Below are 19,073 nucleotides of genomic sequence, written 5' to 3'. Positions count from 1 at the left end.
CGCTACTAGTGACACTCGACGAACGAGCCAATAGGAAAGTCGGAGCATTCGGAAAGCTTATTTCCGCGTATGGACTTCCTGTAGTGCAGTTTGACTTTTCAAAGATTGTTTACAAGCAAATTACAGAGGGCATAAATCGCTTAAAAGGTTCAATATTCATTAGGTTGTTTCCACCGAGCTCATCGGGACTGATAAAAAATGACCCCGTCAAGAGTTCGCGATCTATCGCTGGGCTCAAGATGGTAGCTGAAATTAATTTTCTGTGACCCACTTGTTGCGTTTAGGTTATGGTGTTATAAACAAAAATATGTTGGGTGCAAATGTTTGGCTTTCATGATTAGTTCTTGCATGCCAGACGTTAGGGATGGAGGGCCCAGGTCTGAGCTTGTTCCAAGGCTCAGAAAGTATACGATTAAACACAAGCACACAAGGCGTAGAAGAGGACGAAGAACAGGAAGATATCAAGCGACGTAACAAGGAGGTGTATCTTACTTTATGTTAACTTATTCCTGTAGAAGTTTATTACGAGACATTACCTTCGATCTTCTGTTCCACTTGGAAGAAACGAGTTTAACGCAAGCTTTAACTTTTTAGATCAAAGATCTCCTGACTAATGCGTTCAACGACTTGGAGGAAGACGATGACATTAGTTCGGTGAATAGCAGTCATTATAGAGATAGTACTAAGGAAGTGGATGACTCGAATACGGGGATTAATTCCTGTGTTCAACAGGCTGCGTCTCCCAATAGCCAGACTGTATCACAGCTGCAGAAAGAATTTGGGCATTACGATCATGTTGAAAATTCAAACTATGACAATGCTATGACAAATCACAGATCGGAGTTGGAAATTAGACCTTCGATATCTGAGATACAGAGAGATTTCGATGTGTACGATCAAACAGATACGCCGTATTCTAAGAGTAGGAGCAACGACACTCATAGTATCGTTGCTGAAACACCAAATTCTGGATTTACTAGAGATTTAAGATCTCAAGTCGACGAAGAATATTATCCATATAATTATCAAACACCATCTAATCATTACGATGCTCAACGTAAAGCTTATTCAAATAATGGTTACATCGACGGTTATGAAAATAATGTACAATGCAAACAAATCTGTGATTTTGGAAGCGATAATATTACTTCCGATCACTTGAATCACTGTTACAAGTCAAGTCCAAACGGTAGGCCGCAGGACAACAGCGTGGCCTATAAAACTGCTGAATATGAAAGCAAAGAACAATTGGAGGTTTTGTATACGGTTCGAATGAGAGAGATCAAAAGATTAACGGAAGAAATGCAACAGCTGCAATTGGAGAAGGAGGAAGAAAAGAATCAGCTTAGTAGAAGGATTACGCTTTTACAAGCAGAAATTGACAGAGCAAGCATGTCGAGGAACCAAACGCAGCATGCTTTGGGTAAGGTTTAACGAAACATTACGATAAGTATACGTTATAAAATTTTGTGAATTCTTATAGTTGATGCGAAAGCAGAAATTGTTGATCTTTACAATCAAATAACATCGTTGAAAGAAAAGAATGCAGTTTTGGAAAAAGCTAACGAAAACGTGAGATTCTTTAGTGTTTTCTAATTTATTAATGTAATTGTCTCTATTGCTAATTTCATATAAATTGCAGACAACAGTGGAGCTGAATGTTGCAAGAAATTCTGTGATAGAATTGCAACAGAAGATATCCGTATTAGAAAGAGTACAGGCATTGCAAACGAATGACAAGACGCATGAGAAATTTTTAAAGCAGGCGCAAGAAAAGCACGCAGTTGAAATGAGAAATATGCAAACTCAAATAAATGTCCTCACAGACAAGCTTAACGCAAAGGTATTTACAAACTTATCCTTAAAGTTTACACTTATTTTTAATTTGATGGTCATACTTGAATGAAAAAACGATTTCGGTGTATTTGTCATAGCTGCTCAATGTGGATGCCAAGACTCATTGTATATGGGCAAGTTTCTGATATTTTTTCACAAAGTATAATTGTCTTCTCGAATTCAAGTATTAATGTTTATAAATTATGTTGGTTTTCGAGTGAACGAATTCTTCAACCAATGAGAAATGTTGCATGATAAGATTGTAGAAAAATATCAGAGGTGTGCGGGATTCCCAATGATTTTGGAGGATTCTTGAAAATTAAAAATTTGTAATTTTTTCCAGCATTCTAGGAATCTCGAATGTTTCCATGACTGGAATTTAGAGGATCCCGCACATCCCTGGAAAATGTTTTCTTATTTTATTTCATAGTATGTAATGTTTCTTTTTTATCAACAGGAAACGTCATACGTTGCTTTGGAAAATAAGTTGGTCGATGTGAGAAGAGCACACGAGATGCTTATGGTGGAGAAAGGGGATACTATGAACCGTCTGGCACAAGCATTGGAAGAGAGTCAAGCACAATGCCACAATCTGATGGCCACGAATAATACTCAGCAGTTAATGCAATTTCAAGCACAGATTAAGATTCTGACGCAAGAGAAAGAAGAAATGCAAAAGTTGGTTCAGGAATTACAGGTATTCTCTAAATTAAATCGTGATAGGAGCTGAGAAATTATATACAGGATTCTAGAGGCCAAAATAAGACGAAAATCAAGAATAGCAATTTGTTGATGGAGGCTTCGTTAAAAAGTTATTAACAGTTAAATTAAAAAATTTCAAATCGTTTTGGAAAAATTATTTTCGGTAGCAGGGATCAATTATAATCATTTTTGGTCATTAGACATACTCTCGAAATCCTAACCATTTTCGAGAAAAAAATTCCTTACCGAAAATATAATTTCAGGTCAGAAATGGCACTCCAAAATTTGAAAACACCATAACTTTTGATCGGATTGAACGATTTTAATATTTAAAAAAACAATCAACGCGTGTTTTAGTGAAGAATATGTAGAAATTGCAAAAATATAAGAAAAGTTGATCCATGACCCCGTAAACGGGGAGAAACCCCATAAAACTGGTCTAATTTTCGAACGACCATAACTCCTACAATAGTAAATGGATTTTATTGAAATTTAGTTTGAAAGTAGGTCTCGTGGATACCTACAAAAAAGTATTAAACAACTTTTCTGTAGGACGTCAAACAAAATTACTAAAATTCAAAAACTAATTTTTAAAAGAAATCAATATGGCGTAGGTGCCTCAATTTTTCGATGAAAAAAAAAATTTCACATCGTTCTAAAAAAAATACTTTTGGCTGCTGGGGTCAATTACAATCATTTTTGGTCATTAGACATACCCTCAAAATCCTACCCAGTTTGTACAAAAAAATTCGAGAATGTATGAAATTTTTCGACGGAAAAAAAAAATTTCAAATCGTTCTGAAAAAAATATTGTTATCTGTAGGGGGCAATTACAATCATTTTTGGTCATTAGACATACCCTTGAAATCCTACCCATTTTCGAGAAAAAAATTCCTTTAAATTAGAACTTAAAAACGTTAATAACTTTTTAATGAAGCCTCCATCAACAAATTGTTATTCTTGATTTTCGTCTTATTTTGGCCTCCAGAATCCTCTATTAAAATCTTTCTGTATATGTACATTCAAACTAGAAATAAATTGCACATGAATATAAATGTATTTGTAGAATAAATTAGAAGTGGCGAGAGGAGATGTAGTACAATATGATTCGTTACTGACAACAACGTTGGAGGAAGAATCTGACTCTATTAGACAAATGAAATTAGGCGATCTTCACAATAGGTCGAAATCAAAGCCATCTGACGATATGATAAATAAACTAAGGGGGGAATTACAAAGGTAAACAATATTTACTTAAAATAATATTATACTCAATCGCTATTTCATTTAATATCTGCTTCTTTATTATTAATTTTCAGGTGTTTAGCTGGACATGCTGTTAAAAGAAAGGAAATAACTCGATTAGAGAATACTTTATCGCAAAAGGAGAAAGAAGTCGAGAAAGCTTTGACGATGGCTGATACGTGCAGGCAAGAAGCGGCTCGATACGCTAAACGCGTTAACGAGTTGGAGCAAGAACTTAAATCTGTACTTACAGATCAAGCTATAAAAGCGAACGCTCAAATACAGAAACTATCCGATCACCTGAACGATGTAAAGAAACAACATGAATTACTGCGAGAGGAGAAAATCGGATTAGAGCAAAAGCTAGAGGAATCATTAGCAATTAATCAGGAGACGCTTAAAAAGCTGCACCAGGAGAGTATGAATCAGCAAGCGAAAGACACCATTAACGAGTACAATAAAGAGTATTTAGAAATACATGCTAAGACTGTAGAGAAAGTTCGACAAGAAGCACAAATTGAAATAGTGCAATTATCGTAAGTGTGAACATGGTCATTTGTATTAAATTATACGGGGTGTTCGACAACGATGGGAACGATTTTAATGGGGGATTCTAGAGGCCAAAATAAGACGGAAATGAAGAATACCAATTTGTTGATTGAGGCTTCGTTGAAAAGTTATTAACGTTTAAAGTTTCAGCAGTAATGAATTTTTTTTTCAAAAGTGGTTAAGATTTCAGAGGTATGTGTATTGACTAAAAATTATTGTAATTGACCCCTCTAACTAAGAATAATTTTTCCAGAACGATTTGAAGTTTCTATTTTCGCCAAATAATTTAGGCACCAGTCGATTATTCTTAAAAATTTGTTTTTGATTTTTAGTAATTTTGTTTGACGTTTTACGAAAATGTTGTTTAATACTTTTTTGTAGGCACCCAGGAGACCTAGTTTCAAACTAAATTTCAATAAAATCCATTGACTATTGTAGGAGTTATGGCTGTTTGAAAATTGGACCATTTTCATGGGGTTTTCCTAACTTTACGGGGTTAAGGAACAACTTTTTCGATATTGTTAGAATTTCTACATATTCTTCACCAAAATATGCATTATTTGCATTTTGAAACATTAAAATCCTGCAATCCATTCAGGAGTTATGATATTTAAAAAATTCGCACGAAATTTCGGGGAACCATTTTTGGCCTCACATTAGATTTTCGGTAAGGAATTTTTTTCTCGAAAATGGATAGGATTTCGAAGGTATGTGTATTCATCAAAAATGATTATAATCGACTCTTGCAATCGGAAATAATTTTTTTAGAACAATTTGAAATTTTTTAATTTAACTGCTAATAACTTTTTAACGAAGCCTCCATCAACAAATTGGTATTCTTGATTTTCGTCTTATTTTGGCCTCTAGTATCCACTCCTGGGAAAAATTTTAACGAGAGATTCTAGAAGCCAAAATAAGACGAAAATCAAGAATACCAATTTGTTGATGGAGGCTTCGTTAAAAAGTTATTAACAATTAAATTCGAAAATTTCAAATCGTTCTGGAAAAATTATTTTCGGTTGCAAGGGTCGATTGCAATCATTTTTGGTCATTACACACACCCCCAAATTCTTACGCATTTTCGAGAAAAAAAATTCCTTAGCAAAAATCTAATTACGCGCCAAAATTTTTCGACGAAATTAAAATATTTCAAATCGTTCTGAAAAAAATATTGTTATCTGCAGGGGGCAATTACAATCATTTTTGGTCATTAGACATAACCTCGAAATCCTATCCATTTTTTAGAAAAAAATTCGAATAGATGGACAAATTTTTTAGACGAAATTAAATAATTTCAAATCATTCTAAAAAAAATATTTTCTGTTGCAAGGGTCAATTGTAATCATTTTTGGTCATTACACACACCCCCAAATTCCTACACATTTTCGAGAAAAAAATTCCTTACCGAAAATCTAATTACGCGCCTTTTTTCGACGAAATTAAAATATTTCAAATCGTTTTGAAAAAAATATTGTTATCTTTGGGGGGCAATTACAATCATTTTTGGTCATTAGACATACCCCCGAAATCCTACCCACTTTCGAGAAAAAAATTCGAAAAGGTACAAAAATTTTTCGACGAAATTAAAATATTTCAAATCGTTCTGGAAAAAATATTGTTATCTGTGGGGGTCAATTACAATCATTTTTGGTCATTAAACATACCCCCAAATTCCGACGCATTTTCGAGAAAAAAAATTCCTTAGCAAAAATCTAATTACGCGCCAAAATTTTTCGACGAAATTAATATATTTCAAATCGTTCTGAAAAAAATATTGTTATCTGTAGGGGGCAATTACAATCATTTTTCATCATTAGACATACCCCCGAAATCCTACCCACTTTCGAGAAAAAAATTCGAAGAGGTACTAAAATTATTCGACGAAATTAAAATATTTCAAATCGTTCTGGAAAAAATATTGTTATCTGTGGGGGGCAATTACAATCATTTTTGGTCATTAGACATACCCCCAAAATCCCGCGCATTTTCGAGAAAAAAAATTCCTTACCGAAAATCTAATTACGCGCCTTTTTTCGACGAAATTAAAATATTTCAAATCGTTCTGAAAAAAATATTGTTATCTGTGGGGGGCAATTACAATCATTTTTGGTCATTAGACATACCCCCAAATTCCTACGCATTTTCGAGAAAAAAAATTCCTTAGCAAAAATCTAATTAGGCGCCAAAAATTTTCGACGAAATTAAAATATTTCAAATCGTTCTGAAAAAAATATTGTTATCTGTGGGGGGCAATTACAATCATTTTTGGTCATTAGACATACCCCCAAATTCCTACGCATTTTCGAGAAAAAAAATTCCTTAGCAAAAATCTAATTAGGCGCCAAAAATTTTCGACGAAATTAAAATATTTCAAATCGTTCTGAAAAAAATATTGTTATCTGTGGGGGGCAATTACAATCATTTTTGGTCATTAGACATACCCCCAAAATCCTGCGCATTTTCGAGAAAAAAATTCCTTAGCAAAAATCTAATTAGGCGCCAAAAATTTTCGACGAAATTAAAATATTTCAAATCGTTTTGAAAAAAATATTGTTATCTGTAGGGGGCAATTACAATCATTTTTGGTCATTAGACATACCCCCAAAATCCTGCGCATTTTCGAGAAAAAAATTTATTACCGATGAAACTTTAAACGTTAATAACTTTTTAACAAAGCCACAATCAACAAATTGATATTCTTCCTTTTCGTCTTATTTTGGCCTCTAGAGTCCCCCATTAAAATTTCCCCCAGCAGTGGTCGATCACTCTGTATAAATAATTATATAATAAAATTGCAATGTACGTTAGAATGTTTAATAATGCACTCGTATGTAAGGAATGTTTTAATTTATAGCGTGCAATTAGAACAAACACAAAAAGAGTTGGATCGTGTTAAGGAATTGTATATAGATGTCTGTAGTACAAAGGAGCAGTTGATAAGTGAACACAAGTCTGAAATCAAAATGTTAAAAGAAAAATATTCTACGCTAGAGGAACGTGAAAAGGACATTGAAAAATATAAACATGACTTGCAGGTACAAATAAAAATAGCAGAAAAATTCACGCAAGAGTGTGACACGTATAAAGTTAAAGTGATCGAATTAGAAAAAGATTTGAGTTACGAAAGAAAGAAAAAAGAAGAATACACAAAGAAAATTCATCAAGAAATTGAAAGAGGTAAGTATTATAAGTATTATAAGTACTTTTATATTCTTTATTGCATTCTGTATTAAAAAAATGATATGCAATGTTTACAGCTAAAGAGGAAGCATTGAAAGAACTGCGCAATGCTCATCCGAATCAAGAAATAAGCGTTCTTTTGCCAGATCATTGTTCTGAACATTTAGAAAAAATTAATCAGGTATGTACATTTTAATAAATGTATACATACAATGTTTTAAATTTGATACATTTATAGCTGGAAGAGGACTGCAAACGTTTAGAGGAAAAATTGCATGCTGCTGTCGATGAACATAAAAAGATGTCTGAATATCAGTCTGAGTTGGACGATACCAGATTGAAAATAGCACAAATAGAAATTTCCCAGGAGTCATGGAAAAAGAAATACGAAAATGCAATCAGCGAGAAGAATGATTTAATTAATAAAATCTCTAAAATGGAGGATTCTGACGATGTAAAACTGAAAGTAGCTCGATATCAAGTGGAAAATGAAGCTTTAAAAACTAAATGTGAAAACTTATATGGCGAGAGAAACATTTCCAAGGATAAAATCTCACAGTTGGAAGCAGAATTGTCAGAAGCCAAGAAAATAATCGTGAATTTTGAAAGTAGGTTCAAGAAAAGTAACGAAGTGTCTTCGAAGTGCGAACTGGAGAAAGAACTCGCTCATTACAAAGATTTGGTGACGCAGTTGAGCAGCAAAATAAATGTTTTAAAAGCTGGGAGGAAGAGCGATCTGGTTATGGAGCAAAGAATCAAACAATTGGAGAAAGATTTGCAAGGGAAGGATGAGAGATTGGAAAGATTGAAGGACTTCGAGAAGATAAAGGAAGAAAGGGAACAACTTGTCTTGAAATTGAAAAATCAAGCCAAGCAGTTCGAACAGTATGTTAAAAATCAGAAGCAAGTGTCTGCAGAATTGAATTTATCACCGCGAAGTTCTAGCGATGGCACAGACTTTCAAAAGTTGAAAGAAATTATGATAAAAGAGGTCCGTGAAGAGATGGAACAGAAAGTTGTGGAGGAACTTAGGGGCATTGAGGAACAGCATCGAGAGAAGAGAAAGGAGCTAGAAGAGAGGTATAAGACAGTTTTATTGGAACTACAAACCAGATGTAATGAAAAGGCGCAGGAAGTGGAGACTTTGAAAGAAGCTATGCTATCGGAAAAGGTAAAGATTCATTCGTCTTTCAAGGCGAAGGAGCAATTTGTTAGTCAAATGATCGAAACAAAACTTGAAACTTACTACAAAGAATTGGTAGCGCGAAAGTTGAAAATCGAAAAGTTACAGGAAGAGTTGAGTCAGAAAGAAAATGACGTGGAGGAGGAGAGAAATTTAATGGCCCAAGTAATGACTAAATGGGCCACAGAGATTAGGGAAATAAAAGACAAAGAAGTTGAAATGAATGAAAAATTGCAACAGCTGAAGGAAAGCGAAGAGAATTTGAAGGCAGAAATAGACACGCTGAAAGAGAAGGAGAAAGAAATGAAAAACAACATCGATATATTGAAACATAAGTATCAGTCAGCGAAGAAGACAGCGAACAATTACAAGGTAATTCATAATGCCAAAGTAAAGAGATTTCTGTGTGTATTTCAGATTTAATGCGCAAATTATTTTAGGAGCACGCGGAAAATAAAGAGAAATTCTTGTTAAGTGAATGTAAACGTATCGAAGAAGGGTACAAAAGAGCCATGAATCAAGTACAACAGAAACTTGACGCAATTGTTAGTACTCAAGAGGAACAAGTAGCGACAAAGCTCAAAGAACTTGAATGTCAGTATACAGAAAGGATAGAACAAATGCGACTTACACTGAAGTACAAAAGTAAATGTTGAAATATGTATTAATATTTTAGTACGCAATATAGCTTTCGTAGTTTAAAAGCAAACCGTAGTTAGAAGAGGCTAGATATTTTTTAATTTAAAGCACTTTATTGTACAACACTGTATTAGAAGATTTTTATTTTAGGGACCAATAAGTTAAAATCGATATATGTACATTGATAGAATTATTAATCGTTAATTTTAAAGGCAAATACGAAAGTACAATTTCCCGGTTAATTAATAGAGTACTAGTTATTAAAATCTACATGTTAGTTGGAAGAGATGTGAAATTGTAAAAAGAGAATAGAACTATAATCATTTCATAATTTTATAAATTAAAGCATGAACGAGTACTACCGGATAAGTGAGATAGAAACTCTTAGTCACGTGTTTTCATTAAACATTATGACATATTATAACGCAAGACTGGATCATTAATAGATCTTCTTTTTTTCTTACGAAATAGGTGTTCTCGTAGACTTTAAGTTGCTCTAGCGAAATAAATGTACTTTCCTTATGGCTAAGAATGTCGAAGTATACCCTTGAGTATTAAGAAATTGTTCTCAATTTGTACATTGAAATTTAAAATTGAAGAAGGTTATGTTGATCTAGAACTCAGAAATCTGAAAGAATGTAAGAGTCGAGTGGAACAAACTTTTGTCGATTTCATCTCAATTTTTGAGCAGATACGTAGAAAATGTTTTGTACAAACACGTGTAAACATTTTGTTGTAAATGAAGTAAGAAGCCATAATTTTCTCTAATCTTATAATTTATTTTGTAAGATTGCCCATGCGTGTAATATACTCATAATTATCAAACTACAGACTGCTGCGATTACTTTTGTTTTATGAAACTTTTTACGATAATTTTAAGGCTAGTTTCTAGTAAGCTTTCTCTTATTCTCGAAAAAAGAAACATTCTCAAAAGAAATGTTATGATTTTGAAATATATATTTTGGAAATTTATCGTATCTTGATTGAAACTTGCGACACTTATGCATTATCTATTGTACATTATATACTATTAATTTTACCGGTGTCATCATCGTTATGTTTTGATAATAATGATCTTTGATAGTGGTATAATTATTAAATCATCACTGAATAGAGAGTATTATTAATATTAGTTATGTATTTTTGTATGTAGAGTGAATTAATTTATTTTTTGTAATAAAGATTTTATGTCAGTGTCTATTAAATTACTCGATTTAGATAAAATAAAACCCTACAGTTATTTTTATAATATACGTAATATATCAATGGATATGAAAATCATGTACTTCTAGTAAATAATATTGTTAAAAACATTTTATTACAATGTATTACGTCTTGAATAATAATGCAGTCACTCCTATATGATATAGTCATATGTAAATTTATTCCATAGTGTATAAAAATTAAATAATTCTACACCTAACAATTGCAATATCCATTAAATTCTGTTTGAAATTATACTGAAAACAGATTAGTAACATTTCATGTATTATTTAATAAAAACAAAGTTATATGGACTATCAAAATTTTTGCATAAAAATAAAACAAATTTACAATCGACAGACTCATGTTAATAACAAGTTATCAGTGTTACCAAATCGAGCATCGGGGATACCGGGAATTCCTCGTCAGAGACAGAGATCGAGTGCACTACTCACACTGTGCCAGATCGCGCGTAAGTGAGCTCGTGGAGTCTCGACAGTCGACAAAAGCAAACTGACGCATGCGCTCTTTCTCGATTCTCCGAAGTTTCCCGAAGCAACTTCGGACCGCCTCGTGAGAAACTTCGGGTAGCTTCGGAGAATCGAGAAAGAGCGCATGCGTCAGTCTGTCTTTGTCTACTGTTCGAGACTGGCATCTCTGACTGGCGTTGCCCTCGATGCACTCAATTATGCCAAATCTAGATCCAGCGACATAAGAGACACAAAGAAGGAAATTCTTTCACGCTTACCACATTCACTGCCAGACCAAAATAATATTCTGCAAAAGTAAAATTGTGATTGTGAGTTACATAACCTAAAATTCGTTTCGGTACTTATTTTCGTAACCTCGTTAGAATTCACAAATTCCATTCAAATTCATTTCCCTCGTTGTCTTAACTCGAGAATGCATTTTTCTATCATAATGGTAAATCCTGTCACCCATATATGGGTGACATTCGAAGTGTTAAGCAGAATAGAAAAGCGAGGAAAAGAGCCACGACTGGCTCGCGAGCCGCCATTTTGCCATCCCTGAGTGTTCTCAGATGTGATATATAGTAGCGCATGCGTGTTCTGTCATATTTATATTTTAACCTATGAGCTTATTGTCCTGTTAAATGATAGATCTGTGCCACAACCATTCTCCATTTTGAACCGATAAGAATGGTTATTTACGAAAATGATCTCATGACTCATGAAATTAATTCACCAATCATGTGATGCAAATTTCCATTAGATAACAAGTCTACCTTACATCACTGAGATTTACGCATATCTGATTGTTGCCTGTAAAAGACAAAACATTTTCAAAAAGATTTAAGAGGACCGTTTCGTTTTTACATACTGAATAAATATGTGAATATTAATGATTTGCTTTCTCAATACGTAAAACGGTGTTCAGTTACTTTACCGACTGAGGTTCGTGTAATTTTCATAACTCGCAGGAGACTGCGTCGTAACTGCTTTAAATCTAATTTCAATCGTCAACACACCTCGACGATAATCCAAACACGTCTCTATGCGCAATACGTTGGTCAGAATGATGCACTATAAATGCAGACAGGGTATCTACCCCTCTAGCAATGTGAAACGGTTCGAAGTGCCTGAAGATAAAGTGCCATGGAACGTCGATTTCCCGGAATACGAACCAGTCAAATACACCGCTTCGGTTCTTGAAGGTAAACCCTGGGCGGATCCGGAAATCGAAGATGCTTCGTTCAAACCAAATTGGAACACTTTCGATGGTGAGAAACTACACGTAAAATATGCTTCCGTTTCATTCGATATTTTTCAAATTGATCGCACCTAACCTCAAAATTCTTCCACATAGTTTGTGGTCTTGACTTTTTCAGAAATTGCAGGAATTGTAGGTTAATTTTAAACTATTTAAATTGCGACACAAATTACTGTAAAAACGCTGTCGGGATAGAATAATAAAAAAATTCTTTAATTGTTGTTATCAAATAGCATTATTAATACATACTCATTTTTGGTGGAAATTATAATTTAAAATAAACATTCCAGGGTTTCTGAACCAAGCGAAACCAAATTATCAATCTCAATTTGTTTTTCATTTTTCTACCATGATATATGCATCGTTAACATGAAAAATTCATGCATACTGATTTTTTTGTCCATTCAACCTTCGTACGGTTGTTTTACAATTATCATTCATCATACCTTTTTTGTCGTAATGTTACGTCATACATGGAAGTTTAGAAGGACATTGCTGCTATGTCGATCGAACACGATACAGTGATTCACGAAAATATTCGAATGCTCGCTAAAAAAAAGAAATTTTAAACGATAAAATGTGTATGGTTAACTTGAGATCTGATGGTAACGCTGTAACTATTACAAGACACAAGTATTGAGATCGTATATTAAAATTTGAAATGAATCTAACACTATTTGTAGGAGTTCGAAACAGGAAAAGTATTTGAATGTTTAGAAATTAAACGAGCAAATAATATTTTTCTATGAAAGATTAGAAATATTGGTAAACTTAGCTGTTAGTAAAAATTGTACAGAGAAAATAAGATACAGTTTCAGAATAATATATAATAAAACTTGTTTATATTAATATTGAGACGCTAATTATGCAGCACTAATCTTTGGATCATCCTTGATCTTTCTAACAACCCATTGTTCATCTCTGATATTCATTTTCTTATGAGATCTCTCCTTTAATTTATTCACTACACTTTGTATCGTTTTATTATACATAGAACTGTGCTTCTACTTCTGTTAATAATTTTACTAACTACTACTTGTTTGTTTTTATAGTAGTAAATAACTAATTTACGCTCTTTTTTTTATTGATTTTTTGGCAGAACAACGCATATAACAATCAGAATGCTGCTAAATCAGCTAAATTCTATGGTTGCTAAGTGTTAGACAAAAAGCAATTGGGGATTCACCGGATTTCCTATGTTACCGACAGTGTACGATTTTTACCGACAGCTAAATTTCACACGCAATTGGGGATTCACCGGATTTCCTACGTTACCGACAGTGTACGATTTTTACCGACAGCTAAATTTCATACACAACCTCAAATTTTATTTAATTCACTGAGTACTACTAAATATTTTTTTGTATTTTTATGTATCAAATAAAGAAACATTACACTATATACCTCCATATGAGTCTCAATAATTCAGTACAATTTTAAGTAACAGTCACTCTATTTTAAAAGAATCCTGTACTAACTTTGATACTTATTACAACACTACTTTCCTAATTTAAATCTAACATGGATTTATTGTTTAAAGTTTCAATAGCGAGCAGTCGAATACTTTCGTGAGCTGCTGTATTTGTTACCAAAATTCACATCGTGTGTCGTAATACTCTTTGTTGTACAAATTCCATGTCAACAGAAAAGGTGAATCGCAAAAGTTTTACGGGTGATTATGTTATAAACGAGGATGGTTATCCTTTAAATCCTGTCGGTCGTACCGGTGTTATCGGACGTGGTCTCCTGGGACGATGGGGACCGAATCACGCGGCGGATCCGATCGTAACTCGCTGGAAACGAAACGCTACTGGAGCGTTGGAAATTGACAAAACAACTGACAAACCGATTCTGCAGTTTGTTGCGATACAAAGACGAGATTCAGGAGAATGGGCTATACCTGGCGGTATGGTTGACCCGGGTGAGACCATCTCAACAACGCTCAAAAGAGAATTCATGGAAGAAGCTATGAATTCCCTGGAAAAGGACGATATAGGAAAGGAGGAGTTAGAAAGCTCCATCAAAGAATTTTTTGAGAAAGGAGAAGAACTCTACGAAGGATACGTGGATGATCCTAGAAACACAGACAATGCTTGGATGGAAACCGTAGCTTCAAATTTCCACGATGAACATGGTAGCGCTGTTGGTCAGATAACTTTAACAGCAGGAGATGATGCACGTAATGCAAAGTGGATGACCGTCGATAGAAACCTGAATTTATATGCCAATCATATCGAACTCATTAAGAGAACAGTACGAAAGCGTAATGCACACTGGTGACGATTCTCTACGAAAACATAAATGCTACTGCTTGTTTGAGAAAATTTTATTTTTATACTTGTATTTACAAAAAATGTATTGAAGACATTTACACGCACACAAAATATGTTTTATAAAGAACAATTTATACGTTTCATAGAAAATAATGAAATCATGTATTATAAAAAAGAATGAATAATATAATTTTCCAAAGAACTATGATATATTTCATTTGTCGTACAAGTCATGTCAATAGTAGTCAACGTTGTGGGGTTCACCGATAACAGAGTTTCGAAGGAAGCTATTCGTAAGCATCTATTTAGGATTAAATTATGAAATATTTAATCGCGAAGGGTTTTGTACATTAAGTGAAATCGTTGTGGATGTCCAATTGAAATAAAATAAGTTACGTTGGGACTCATTGTAAACGATGCAAAGAAGGACACCTTGTTAAACGTACCCAGGATCTTGGAAGTATTTTAAGAAGAGCGAGGACTCAGTTTTGTCTACGCAAGAGTAGTGGAAAACCGTATGAATGAGAATCATAAATATGAATGGTCTTCGTGAACCACAGTTGAACTTTTTGACTCATTCCCCGACATATATTACATGTATATACGTAAACTATGTATTCATCACAGTACAATCCATTTTGGAACTGTTTAAATTTAAGTAACTATTAAACTTGGAACCTTTGTACCCACTACGTATCTTACCAAAGATAATGTGTAAAAATCATGATATATCTATTCACGAAAAGAATGTGAATTTATTTGAATGAAACAAGATCTATTTCTGTTGGGCATAAAAATGAAATCCTATATGCTACCTTAAATCACAATATTGTTTCGGGAATATTTTTAAAAGCAATTATTTACAAGTATACTATAACAAACAATAAATATTTTTGTAAAAATACTGTTTGTGTTCAATAGATCTTGCCATACAATTAATAATCATGGAAGTGAGAATATGAAATAATTATATAATTTACATAAACGTTATAAAAGAAATATAACAGAAATTTATATTTTCACTTCCAATTATTTCTTGCGCTTCAACATGGCACGGTACAATTTGACCTCACTGGTACGGGCAATATATTTGGGTTGTTTAAACCAAGTATGTCTAAGAATACTTCCGTTGGACTCTTAGCTTCTACTCCAACTTGATTATAATCCGAATTTTCTAAAGATTCTACGCTCAAATGTGTATTTAACGGATTATTGTAATTGATTAACTTTTTAAGAATATGTTTCACATTCTTGCTATTCTGTATATAATTTACAGTAATTTCACGTTTGTCTGCGTACGATATATTATTTTCTTTCTCTTTAGATTGGTAATAACGTTTCTCTAAATCAAGTGCACGCTGCGCTTGATTTTGACCTAACGTCGCTGCTTTAGTGAAGTAACTACGAGCTTTAGCAACATCTACTGACAAACCACCTCTGCCTTGAGCATAAAATACTCCTAAATTATATATGGCATCTGCATGACCTTGTTCTGCTGCATCATTGTAATATTTTGCAGCCTAAGGAAATAGAGATACATGTTTTATTAATATTATGTGGTTAATTCATTTTCAATCAACCCTTTCGATATGGCAAACTTGAAGACAGAGTGTTGATATTTGATACTTTTTCGCATCATATAAATTATTGGTTTCTTATGCAAGTTGTATTGACCTTACGTACTGTCTCATGTAACTGAGAAAAGTCCCTAAACTGACTGGCGATACAAATTAAGCAGCATCAAATGGTGCACTAAATATTACTGCACGGTGCGAACTAATGATAAGTAGACACTCCTCAGAAATAGAATTTGGCTCATTTTTCTGGCTACGCTATGTAACTGTCTTCGTAAGTTCTATTTAAATAAATTTAGTAAACTTTACTATCATAACTCTTGAACTATTAGGCTTAGGGCATGAGGTTCATTCTAATGAATGACCGTAGTCACCATTGATATCGAAAGGATTGAAATATATACAAAGTTTGAGGACTCGTTGAAAAGTAATATCGTACCTTTGCATGATCGATTAATGTTCCAAGCCCTAATTCGTAACACAAGCCCAAATTGAACATACTAGCAGTAGACGATAGTTTGGCACCAGTATCAAAATGCTTTATTGCATCCGTATAACGTTTTTCTTCTAAAGCTTTCAGACCGTAACGAAGCTCATATTCACCCATAGCCAATTTATGAACATTGGCAAATTCATCTGTAGCTTCTTTGAGAGCCTAAGAATGCACAGGAATATAAGTATTAAACAACGCTCACAAAAATCATTGTTACGTAACATATACATATTTTTGTTGTCCATATTATGCAAAGAATTTAAAAATGCATGATTTTTTAATTACATTAAAGAGCATTAAAGGAATTAACAATCTATTAATCGATAAATATTTTAATTAACTTGTAATTATTAGAAATAAATAAAAATGTCTCCAATAATTTCTTCAACGGTACTATATTACATTCAGATCGAATGAAAAAAAAATGTGTTTCGGGAAGGAAATAAAATAAGATTATAAATTTATGTTTCTATTTTTAATTTTACAGAAATATATTACGTTTCCACAATAAAATACTTGAAACAATAGTACATTGGATGATTACGGAAAGGTCAAATTACATGTTAGAAATTAAAAACAAATGAAATGAAAACCATAAGTGTTATTTACAGATAAAAAATGCACAAAGATTATTGGAAATTACAAATTGTGGTATGATGGTCAGGTATACATATATATTCCTACTTTTCTATTATTATCTATTGAAAATGTTTGTTTCATTATGAATTGTAATGTCTACAAAACAACATTCTCACCTCTTCGATGGTGATTGGTCCGAACGGCTTATCTGGTTTCCACTCTACGTCTGAATCCTCTTGTACGTACTTTTTGTTACTGTTTCCAACACAGTTAGTAACAGGTAGAATATGCTTTGACTTTAAATTCAACACTTGGCCAAATAAGTGGCTGAAACGTGCTTCTGAAAATTGAGATAGCTTGCTTTGTAAAGATTCGCTCTTCTCCTTCTCGAAAAGTCTTCTGCGAAGACACAACGTTTGACATACCACCCATCCAACGGCTAATACACTGCTCTGTTAAAAAATTATTCGTTTAATAGATCAATTACATTACAGATTTCTAAATGAAGTTATGTATACAGGGTGTCTCATGCAACTGGAACAGGCTGGTACCTCTTAAACGGTTGGGAATAGAAAAAGATGTTAAATGACGATGCGTAGAAACGGATGGAACGATGCTTGGGACTGCAATGAAGGATCGTTCGAACACTCGTTGTAACATAAGTACTCTGGTACGCTTGCTGAGAGACCGAAATAATTCAGAGAACTTTTACCTTCGATAACTTCCCAACGATTAAGTTTAGAGCATAAGTATATTAATACTTTTATGTAGAGGATAAGAAACTACATCGACTGATGCACTAAAAAATGTAAGTTTCCATTTAAAAAAAGAGTGCAGTTGCATTTTTCCGATGCACCGATGCACATAAGTATTCGCAACCGTTTAGGAGACGTAGTCTGTTCCAGTTGAGACATTTTTCATACAAAATGCATCGCCTCAAATTGATGTGAAAAATTTGAAATGAAGTTCACATTACGATAACAAATAGTCTTTGTTTACAAAGTATAAAATAAGTGATCGTCAAAATAAATTTAACACACATTTTAAACTCGTTTGATACAGAATGAACAGACGTTTTTAAATATGGAATAAATAAAACTTTTTGTTTATTGTAAATTTTGAAAATTTCATTTGTCTTTGTATTTGTCATAGAAAATAATTAAACTCTCATACTTCAAGTAAATATGTAAGATAAGTATAACGACGCAATTTACCCATCCCACAGCATCCGACCAAGTATATTTCGTATTCCATTTGGAATCTTGGTTCTTGTCTTTAGCATCGTCAGCTTTCGCTGACCCACAAAATTCCTGATTGAAAACCGAGAAGCTTGGTGCCAGGAACTTGTGATTGCACGTCAAATTGGTTTTAACCTCATTTTTAGGGTTATTATCTTGGGACGTTTGCGAATAAACATTTGTACGACACGTACGACGTTCTAGAGTTTCACGAATACCACGAGTTACAAATTTCCACATAGTTGCTTGTTACGACGTTGATAGAATTAAAATTTAACAAATATCGTCTTTCAATTTCACCGCGACCTTACTATTATCTACAATGCGCCCTCACCTCGGAAGGCAAAGCAGCGCACTGATGTATCGTGACTAGAGATGGCGTGCTAAATCACTAACTGTGGCCAGTGTCCGTAACTTTGGCGCTGCGCACGCTGGCGCGCCCCTAGTGACGAAAGGGCGAACTGTTCTTCACCCTAGCGGCGAGTTTTTTTCACTATATTTATTTTTAAGAACAATGTTAAACAAAAATGCTCCTTCTACAATGCACGTGTTCTAAACTAGGCTTGAGATAATGGCTGCGACTGTCACCGCTAGGGTAAAGAACAGTTCGCGCTTTCGTCGCTAGGGGCACGACAGCGTGCACAGCGC

At 33.7% G+C, this 19,073-nt stretch overlaps 3 protein-coding genes across 5 annotated transcripts; 2 read left to right on the top strand and 1 right to left on the bottom strand.

Moving 5' to 3' along the window:
• The first annotated feature begins 2 nt into the window (after positions 1-2).
• On the top strand, positions 3-10,369 carry LOC143349067 (uncharacterized). Of its 3 annotated transcripts, XM_076779984.1 has the most exons (13): positions 3-481; positions 595-1,423; positions 1,484-1,572; positions 1,643-1,843; positions 1,935-1,970; positions 2,294-2,533; positions 3,605-3,777; positions 3,858-4,319; positions 7,187-7,509; positions 7,590-7,693; positions 7,751-8,683; positions 8,804-9,067; positions 9,136-10,369. In XM_076779984.1, exons 1-13 carry the CDS (start codon positions 365-367, stop codon positions 9,349-9,351), a joined length of 3,987 nt encoding a protein of 1,328 aa, XP_076636099.1. In that variant the 5' UTR covers positions 3-364; the 3' UTR covers positions 9,352-10,369. The 3 variants fall into 3 exon arrangements, with proteins under 3 accessions (XP_076636099.1, XP_076636097.1, XP_076636098.1); XM_076779982.1 differs by having other exon boundaries at positions 4-481; positions 7,751-9,067; positions 9,136-10,367; XM_076779983.1 differs by lacking the exon at positions 1,935-1,970 and having other exon boundaries at positions 4-481; positions 7,751-9,067; positions 9,136-10,368.
• A 1,594-nt stretch (positions 10,370-11,963) lies between these two features.
• On the top strand, positions 11,964-15,445 carry LOC143349072 (ADP-ribose pyrophosphatase, mitochondrial). Its single transcript, XM_076779994.1, has 2 exons — positions 11,964-12,278; positions 13,914-15,445. The coding sequence occupies exons 1-2, from the start codon at positions 12,053-12,055 to the stop codon at positions 14,546-14,548; spliced, it is 861 nt and encodes a 286-aa protein (XP_076636109.1). The 5' UTR covers positions 11,964-12,052; the 3' UTR covers positions 14,549-15,445.
• Positions 15,429-18,784, bottom strand: LOC143349070 (uncharacterized). The gene is made up of 4 exons (XM_076779992.1): positions 18,402-18,784; positions 17,364-17,639; positions 16,555-16,770; positions 15,429-16,061 (listed from the first exon to the last, which is right to left on the bottom strand). Exons 1-4 carry the CDS (start codon positions 18,663-18,665, stop codon positions 15,585-15,587), a joined length of 1,233 nt encoding a protein of 410 aa, XP_076636107.1. The 5' UTR covers positions 18,666-18,784; the 3' UTR covers positions 15,429-15,584.
• Between the last annotated feature and the right edge of the window lie 289 nt (positions 18,785-19,073).

This window comes from Colletes latitarsis, chromosome 12 (genome assembly GCF_051014445.1).
Source record: "Colletes latitarsis isolate SP2378_abdomen chromosome 12, iyColLati1, whole genome shotgun sequence".
In the NCBI taxonomy this organism is placed as follows: Eukaryota; Metazoa; Arthropoda; class Insecta; order Hymenoptera; family Colletidae; genus Colletes; species Colletes latitarsis.
This window is presented reverse-complemented; position numbering and strand designations above follow the sequence as displayed.

Excerpts from the sequence above, each read along its gene's own strand:
- LOC143349067 (XM_076779982.1), top strand. The coding sequence starts at position 365 with ATGGAGGGCCCAGGTCTGAGCTTGTTCCAAGGCTCAGAAAGTATACGA. Across the intron at positions 1,573-1,642 it reads TGGAAAAAGCTAACGAAAAC|ACAACAGTGGAGCTGAATGT; the intron begins GTGAGATTCTTT and ends TATAAATTGCAG. Across the intron at positions 1,844-1,934 it reads CAGACAAGCTTAACGCAAAG|CTGCTCAATGTGGATGCCAA; the intron begins GTATTTACAAAC and ends TATTTGTCATAG.
- LOC143349070 (XM_076779992.1), bottom strand. The coding sequence starts at position 18,665 with ATGTGGAAATTTGTAACTCGTGGTATTCGTGAAACTCTAGAACGTCGT. Across the intron at positions 17,640-18,401 it reads GGTCGGATGCTGTGGGATGG|AGCAGTGTATTAGCCGTTGG; the intron begins GTAAATTGCGTC and ends ATTTTTTAACAG. Across the intron at positions 16,062-16,554 it reads CATTAATCGATCATGCAAAG|GCTGCAAAATATTACAATGA; the intron begins GTACGATATTAC and ends CTATTTCCTTAG.
- LOC143349072 (XM_076779994.1), top strand. The coding sequence starts at position 12,053 with ATGCGCAATACGTTGGTCAGAATGATGCACTATAAATGCAGACAGGGT. Across the intron at positions 12,279-13,913 it reads AAATTGGAACACTTTCGATG|AAAAGGTGAATCGCAAAAGT; the intron begins GTGAGAAACTAC and ends CCATGTCAACAG.